Source organism: Andrena cerasifolii, chromosome 2 (assembly GCF_050908995.1).
Source record: "Andrena cerasifolii isolate SP2316 chromosome 2, iyAndCera1_principal, whole genome shotgun sequence".
NCBI classification, from domain to species: domain Eukaryota; kingdom Metazoa; phylum Arthropoda; class Insecta; order Hymenoptera; family Andrenidae; genus Andrena; species Andrena cerasifolii.
The window spans coordinates 1,208,625-1,217,284 of NC_135119.1; the positions used below are offsets into that span (position 1 = coordinate 1,208,625).

Below are 8,660 nucleotides of genomic sequence, written 5' to 3' on the forward strand. Positions count from 1 at the left end.
CCTTTTGGCCGAATGGATTCCTAATCTGCTTCTTAGGCCTCCCTACCTTTCTGGCAGATCCCGTAGCCTCCACTATTTCCGCCTTTGCCGCTTCGTCCTTGTTGTTGGATTCATCTTTACTCGCTGGCTTCTGTGGTTCGATTTCTTCGTCACTTGCTTCTGACCGTTCGTCCGATGATTCTCCGGACTGCTCACCAAATTTATCCGCGCTTCTGTCGAGTTTCTTCCCGTCATATTCTGGAATTCAAAGTCATCACACGATGTAGTGTTTCCGTTCAGGTATTCGAAACCCATCTTGCTTTCATCGAATCTCACGTATTTAGTGTGTATTATGTCCTTTATTGTCGGGTCTCATGATCGATACCCTCTCGCTCTGTTTGAGTATCCTACAAATGTTCAAGTCCGAGCTCGAGGATCCAATTTTCTTCTGCCCTGGCTAGGGAGATGAATGTAGGCTAAGCATCCGAAGACATTTAAATGATTCACGCTTGATTGCCTTTCGGTCCAAATGCCTTCCGGGGCTCCGTTTTCCAGATTGCTGCGCACCATCCTATTCCTCATGTACGCGACTGTCGCTACTGTTTCGGCCCAAAAAGTCTGAGGTAGTTTCGCCGAAAACAACATCGATCTCGTCATATCGAGCAGAGTCCGGTTCGCTCTCTCGGCTATCCCATTCATTTCGGGTGTCTCGACACATGTCCTTTCATGTTTGATTCCCCGATTTGCAAGCAACTCTCGAAGTGCTTTGTTGCAGTACTCGAGCCCATTGTCGGATCGAAATCGTTTAACCTTTTGTCCTTTTTGATTTTCAATTCTCTCAAGGTACTCCTTTATGTTTTTTACCACTTCATCTTTTGACTTTAGGAAAACTACTTCTATCTTTCGAGAATAATCATCCATAATGGTCATAAAATACTTCGAACCGCCTTCCGATGCAACCGGCATCGGCCCACACACGTCAGAGTGAAGTAAGTCTAGTGTAGCTGAAGAAGACATACCACTGAGCCCTTTGCATGGAGCCTTCGTTGACTTCCCCAAGCAACAGCCGTAACACTGATCCGATACTGTGGTGTTTGAGAGTTTCAGCGCGATTATTGCGTCGCCGAGGTGAAGCGATCAGTCGATGGAGAGAGAGAGAGTGTGATGGAGAGAATGCGTGAGAGAGAGAGAGAGAGAGAGAGAGTGCGTTGAGCGATGCGTTGCCACGGTTGCCGAAAAAACGGCGATCGCGATTCGCAAGGAGCGTGACGGGCGAACAGTCGCATGTACGGCGTGATAGACGACACAGTCCAGTCCATTGTTATTCAATTCTTATATTCTTTTAATAAATCTTTTATTTTATTCTCACAATACTGTCATGCTGTCAGTCAGTTCACGAACATGACCCTTCTTGGCCAGCTCTGATATGCTCCTATTATTGATGTGGCAAAATCCTATGGCACCACATTCCTGGTTCCTTCAATATCGTGGGGTGTAGTTGCTTTTCGTCTGGCATGTGATCCCTTACATTGCCTTGCAATACATACAAGTTGTCCAATCGACGTTCGGTGGCGATGAGCTTATTTGTTTTCTTGCTTGTGATTCTTGCAATTCCTCCTTCAAACACAATCCTTTTTTCTTTCTTCTCTATATGAGCGACTGACAAAAGATTTCTGCGACACCTAGGAACGTAATACATATCCTTGAGGATTATTTAAAAGAACCATGCTATTTTCTCTGGTATTCAATATTATATCACCAATTCCTTCGGCCATCAGCGTTACTTCATCCTTCTTTATCATAGTTTCAGCAGTGTCTATCGGCTGAGAACTAATTTGTCTAAAATTCCGAAACCAATCTTTATTTTTGCATTCATGGTGCGTGGCGGCGCTATCAATTAACCAAGCATTGTCAAGCATAAAGTGACTTACATCTATTGGCAGAATAAAAGATTCTTTCCGATGAGAATGTGCCTGCTGTTTCGCATCTACCTTTCTCTTTCGTCAATGCCTTGCAAAGTGGCCAACTTTATCGCAATTAAAACATATCTTATTCGTTTTCTTAATATCTGTCTGACGAATGCTCTTATTTACCTGGTAGGCTGACACCTCACCCCTTTTGTGTTATTGATCCTGGTCCCGATCCTTTGATATCTGCCTCTCATATTCCATCAGTAATGCTTTCTTGGTTTCATTTGAAGTGAACTTGCCATCTTCTAGGTTGGCCAGTGACATCGTTAATGCATCATATGAATTTGGTAATCCCGAGAGCATCGCATAGGCCAGATCTTCATCCTTCATCTCCGATCCTTCGTCTTGTAAATAATCGGCGATTATTTTTATCCTAGATAAATAGAAAACCATCGTCTCGTTTTCCTTCAGACGAACTCTCTTTTGAGTTGCATTATCCTTTGCCTGGATTTCGGCTCGTATACCTGCTGAAGAACGTTCCATGCTTGCGCAGCTGTTGTGCAGTCCACTGTATGCACTTGTTGGTCAGCTTCGACGGCCAATGCGATAGTCGCAAGTGCCTTTTCTACCTTGCTATTAAACTGTCGCGCTTCTTTTCCCGTCGCATCCCTTTTTTCTATATCGCCATTCACATACGGCCACAGATCCTTTTGTATAAGGTATATCGTTGCCACGCATTTCCATGTCCTATAATTGTCTTCGTTCAGGCGGTCTATTTTTCCAGCCTTTGAAACACTAGCCATTTCTACACTCTCACAATGGAACATTCTCGAATCCTAACCTCAACCGTGGCCTGGGCCCATAACCCATAACGGCTTGTTGCACACCAAAAGTTTACAAATTTCATTAGGTATACAGGCTTAATTTTGAAAATTGTTTTAATTGAGTCTAGGTCGTAGTTTTTATTATATTTAGAGTAGTGAGACGATTAAGTCAACAAACCTCGGCTGTGGGGTTAGTTAACAAATATGATGGGGTTAGTTGACTTGATATTTACTTTTCAGTTTTAACCCTTTGCCCGCAAGGCGTATATATACGCAGCCAATTCCATCAATATAGTATACGAAAGGCGTACATACATATCCTACGACCAATAAATTTATTTTATTTTTTTCATGACTTCAGTGTTATTTTTTTTATTAAGTATCATAGTGTTAGATACTGCAATTATTTTGTACTTGTTTGTTATAATCTATTTGGAAGACCTGAGAGTTCGAAGGGAGGATAGGATGTAAAACTGGTACGGGTGAGTTTGGAGGGATTTGAGGTGGGGGACGTGAACTTGAGCAGCTACACTCTTTGCCTCGATTGCATATTGAGGATAAAAAGTGCCATTTTTAGTGGTATTCCTACGCTTACAAGGGAAGATCCCGAACCCGAAAATTCAAAAAATTCTGAAACTTTGTGAATATGTAGGGGATTTTCACCTGATTACAACGAAATTTTGGTTTGCTGCCCAAATTCGCTCGAAGGGGGTGAAATTAACCCCTGAAAGTTCGGCTATTTTCCGATTTTGTGTTATAACTCGCGAACTGTAAGAGATAGAATAAAAGTTCGTAATAAAAATTTACTTCTTTTAATTAGATCTATCATTTGGCGAAGCAATTATTTTACAGTTCACGAGTTATAACACAAAATCGGAAAATAACCGTATTTTCGGGGGAAAATTACACCCTCTTAGAGTGAATTTGGGCAGCAAACAAAAATTGCGTTATAATCAGGAGGAAATTTCCTACATATTTTTTGAATTTCCGGGTTCGGGATGTTCCCTTGTTAGTCAAGTAACCCCGTCCGACATCGTGAACATGTTAAGGGCCGTACGTACAAAACCTCCACGCACCGGGTAAAATAAAATACCCTAAATTATAGTGAATGTACTCGAGCAGTACTTAGTGGACAAAAACTCATAAATAGTCGAAACAAAAATATTTACTTCCCGCCGACCATTTTAGATTTTTCATTCCCACCGATAGAACACGCAAGTTTTTGTCACGGTGCCACATTAAATAGTAAGCTGGTCATTCATATGCTTCAATATCGTAAATCACAGCATAATTTATAACATAATACAACAATTAAAGGAAATTAGTCAACTAACCTCTTTAGTCAACTAGCCCCGGTCTTCCTTACTCTGTTACTCCCATTTCCACCCTCCTATCTACATTCTACGTTCTTAATTATCTCATTTCTAATTTTTCTAACCTTATAAACTATAACACATTCTTCCTCTCTTTGGTAATCCGTTGTACTTCTGCTTCTACGGTTCCACCTCTTCCCCCACCCTCTCTCTTTCTGCTTCGATCTTCCTTAGTATTTCTATTCCTTTCCCGCCCTCCCAGTATTACTCCCAAAGGCTCTTCACTTTTGGTTTGTATACATTCTGTTATCACGTGCTCCAGGTTTTCCTCTTTCGTCCCACACATCCTGCACATCCTTTTCTTCCGTGCCTTTCCAGTGTTGGTTTCCACCCATGTCGTTTCCGCATCTACACCTTGCGATTATCTTTTTGTCCCTATCCTTCATCCTTCCTTCCATGTACTTCGGCTCCATTATTATGACCTTATATTCCGTATTATATCTTGATTCATTTATTCTCCTTACCCTCTCTTCGCTCCTAACCCTCCAGGTCCTTTCCCACAGATTTTCCTCCCCCAGTCCATTCAATTCTTCTTTATTTATTCCTATACTTTCAAAGAATACCCTTCTTCTTATCTCTCACCTTCCCTCTCCTTTTACCAGCCTCTCTCTCTCCATTTCTTTCATACACTCAACCACTAGCCTCTTGTCCGATTCCCTGCTTGTGTCTTCATACTTCATTGCCCTCTTTATTGCCTGTAGTCCCCATTCTTTTAATTTACATTCTTCCGCCACAATGTAGTTGGGGGTTCTTGTCTCTAGTCCTAGTATCCATTTGACACACTTCCTTTGAACTTTATCCAGTCTAGTCACGTTGTTCCACCTCCATATGTCCGCTCCGAATAAAGCCACACTGCCCGCTAATCCTTCTAACAATCTCATCCTTTTTTCGAAATCTTCCCTAATTATTCTTTCTCCAATGCTCCACGTACTTTTTATTGCTATGTCGCCTTTTTGATTGTTTATTTTATGTGTTTTTCTGTCCCTCCGTTTTTCTGCATAATGAACCCTGAGTACCTTATTTCCATTACTTCCTGTAAGGTTTCTTTCACCCAACTCCAACTCCTTTCGCTTCCTCCACCCCTTTCGAATACCATTACTTTTGACTTTTCGGGACTTAACCTTAATCTTTTCCCAATCAAAAATTTCTTGAATCTTTTGATCATGTCCCTGAGTTCTGTTTCGCTTCTTGCCAATAGCACCACATTATCTGCATATACAATCGTCCAGAACTTTTCCTTTCCTACCAGTACCCCTTCCGCCTGTCCCTTCCTCATTTCTTCCTTTAAATCCATTACATACACATTGAACAGTGTTGGACTCAAAGGCAACCTTGACGCACTCCTCTTTCTGTCCAAAATTCCTCTGAATATGCTCCCTCACCTTAACTGCATTCCTTGTCTCTTCATATGTCTCCATTACCCTTCTTCTCAGCTGTTCACTCGTTCCTATTCTTATCAACATCACGTTCACAATTGCCCTGTCCACTGTATCGAGCGCTGCCTTCAGGTCCGTGAAGAATGCAAATATTTTGTCCCCTCCACTGAGTTCCTTATTAACTACATGGTTCAATATGTACACTGCATCCACTACACCTCTATTCTTTCTGAAACCGAATTGTGACTGCGGTAGCTTTCACTTCCCCTATCAATTTCTTGTTCAAAACGCCAGCATACACCTTGTAAGATGTGCACATCAGGGTTATTCCCCTAAGTTTACAATCTCCTCCTTATTTCCTTTTTTGAAAATTGGACTAATTGCACACTTATTCCAGTCTTTCGGAATTCCTCCACATCTCCAAATTCCTCTCGTCAGAGCTAGAAACCCCTCCCCTATCCCTCTCTCCATGTACACCCACGCTTCATTCTCAATTCCATCCTATCCTGGCACCTTACCCTTTTTAAAATTTCTGAATTGTTCTATAAATTCTTCCCTCGTTATCTCCTGACCTCTGTCCCCATTATCGACCTCCCCCTCTCCCATCTTCAGCACCGCCCTTCTGTCCGTTCCCCCCAATAATTCCATGAAGTGAGTTTTTCAACTAACAATATTTATGTCTTCGCTTATTTTTCCTCTTTTCTTCCTAAATTTATTGATATATTTCCACACCTCTGCCTCTGTTTTAATTCCCTTGATCTTTTTTTCTTCTACTTTCTCATGTCTCATCTTCTCGTCTTTACACTATTTTTGGTATCCTCTCCATTTTTCCAGATATTCTTCACTACTAACCTTTCCCCTTTTCCAGTTCCTTAAACCTCTTCTAAGCTCCCTTTTCCTCTTCCATCCCTTACTATGCCACTCTCTTCCCCATCCTCCAGGATGTTATCTTCAGCTTATTTTTCTTAAAGCGACCTGTAGACGGTCAATCTTATTCTGCAATATATTGCACCATATTTATGTTGGATGTCCCACACGCTCAATAATATTGTGCAATATTGAATATTGCGCAATAATATTGAACGTCTACAGGCCGCTTAAGGGGAACCACTATTATGACAGCCGGAAAAGTAAGCCATTTTTAAGAATTTTTTCAGGAATAATTACAGTTTTCATATAAAAATTGTATTACCTACCTTTAATACGCTGTCTTAAGAGACTATACAAAAAAAATAGAAAAACATCCATAAGTTATAATATATTCATTAATCTTCTAGAACCCCCCACGCGAGCTGATCGAATGTGTAACTATGTAACAGTAGGTCTGAAATCAAATTTCACTTTTTTTTTTATAAACTATATGAGTGTAGTTTCCGTTGTACGTACCTTTTCTTAAACAAATTATTTTTTTGCAAAAATGCTGCGCTTTAGAAGAAAAGTTTCGAAAATCCGCGAATAAGATGGACAGTTTTTCGAACGTATTTAAAAGAATATGTTATCTATCAAAGAATCCGTACGTACAACGGAAACTACACTCATATAGTTTATAAAAAAAATGAAAATTGATTTCGGACATAATTACACATTCGACCATCTCGCATGGGGCGGTCTAGAAGATTAATTAGGAAGAAGGAAGGTAATACAATTTTTTTTCATGAAAACTAAATTATTCCTGAAAAAAATTCTTAAAAATGGCTTACTTTTCCGGTCGTCACAGTGGTGTTGCCCCTTAATCGATTCTTTGACCTTCTTTTTTAATTCATTCCATGCACCGTCGTTCCCCTCCTCTGTGCTAACCCAACCTTCTGATTTAAGATGATAATGACCAATGCTTTCTTCAGTCCAGTCACGTTTTCTTTCCTCACCTTTTAACTATTACACGTCTCAATCGGGAGTCTAACTTAATGGTTATATATACATACATATGTACAAGCTACTTGTCCTATTGCGGATAGATGCCAAATGTAATTTCAGAAATAACAGCCCGTTTTATATTACATGTCAGCCTGCTCCATATCACCACCTCTTTCCCCAACAGGATGGGAATATAAGTATACAGAATGTGCAATAAGTTTCATGTCTTTATAGAGTGTGTTAAGGGGTTTAAGTAGGTGAAAAAAAGTTCATGTAAATCCAGGTTTGGGAATGCTTCATTAAGAAGTTATAGGAAGTTAGTGAGTCACTAATAAAACTGTTCGCGTCGGTCAAAAATCAGAAAAACATCAGATGTGGTCTAAACTTAGTATCCTGAAGTTTTCGAGGTCGCTGATTACGAATGTTAAGTCAAAATAGCAAAAAATATTTGTAATCTTCAAAAAAAAACTATTTTGATGTTAAAATAGTTTCAACATGGCGGAAACTCCGACTCTACTTAGTACCTTCGTTACATCTTTCATGCCACTTCAATTGGTATCTGTTGAGCCTAATGCATCAAAAAAAATTATTGTGTGGCAAAACCCACGACTAGCTCACCCTGCTATTGCCGTCCAATTAGATTGCCATTCATACTAAAAACATCTGAGGTTATTACTCAAGAAAAACTGTAGGTACATAGAAACACAAATATATGAACTTCGTTCTTCCTTTTCTTTTTGCAATTTGGCTTAATATTCGTAATCAGCGACCTCGACAACCTTAGTATACTCATTTTTGTACAAATTAAAGGTCATCTTTATCTTTTGATCACGTTTCGGGGATTTGGGACCTCTGCACCGTACAACATAAAATGGATTCTCTTAAAAAGTGGCAACAGCTGAAGCATTGCTCTTAATGACAGAAGAAGAAATTTTGCTCGGAAGAGCCCAGAAGTAAACTGTATCTCTAGCTAAATATAATTTCACCAGTGGCTGCGATAGGGACAAACTTTCATGTAACTGTTTGTAATTAGTAGCCAGATAGACGACGAAAACGGTGGTGGAGTCGGAAACCATAATTGGTGACTATTTCTAAAAATTAGGGTTTTGGCCAGGTTTTGTCGATTTTTGACCACTGTGCGTCGGTTTGTGGAACAAAAGGAAATTTTACAGAGGCCTAAAGGTGTACATGTAGGTGTGGCTGTAGATGTAGATGTAGATGTTGATGCAGATGTAGATGTAGATGCAGATGTAGATGTAGATGCAGATGTAGATGTAGATGTAGATGTAGATGTAGATGTAGATGTAGATGCAAGTGTAAATAATAAATGGCAATTTCTGAAAT

General features: G+C 40.0%; 1 protein-coding gene across 1 annotated transcript; it reads right to left on the minus strand.

Moving 5' to 3' along the window:
• Positions 1-1,631: 1,631 nt before the first annotated feature.
• Positions 1,632-2,716, minus strand: LOC143378642 (uncharacterized). The gene is made up of 2 exons (XM_076830519.1): positions 2,414-2,716; positions 1,632-2,322 (listed from the first exon to the last, which is right to left on the minus strand). The coding sequence occupies exons 1-2, from the start codon at positions 2,714-2,716 to the stop codon at positions 2,269-2,271; spliced, it is 357 nt and encodes a 118-aa protein (XP_076686634.1). The 3' UTR covers positions 1,632-2,268.
• Positions 2,717-8,660: the final 5,944 nt, after the last annotated feature.

Bases quoted from the DNA above. Each gene is read 5' to 3' on its own strand.
- LOC143378642 (XM_076830519.1), bottom strand. From the start codon at position 2,716: ATGTTCCATTGTGAGAGTGTAGAAATGGCTAGTGTTTCAAAGGCTGGA. The intron at 2,323-2,413 runs GTATACGAGCCG...CTATTTATCTAG, and splicing joins CATGGAACGTTCTTCAGCAG to GATAAAAATAATCGCCGATT.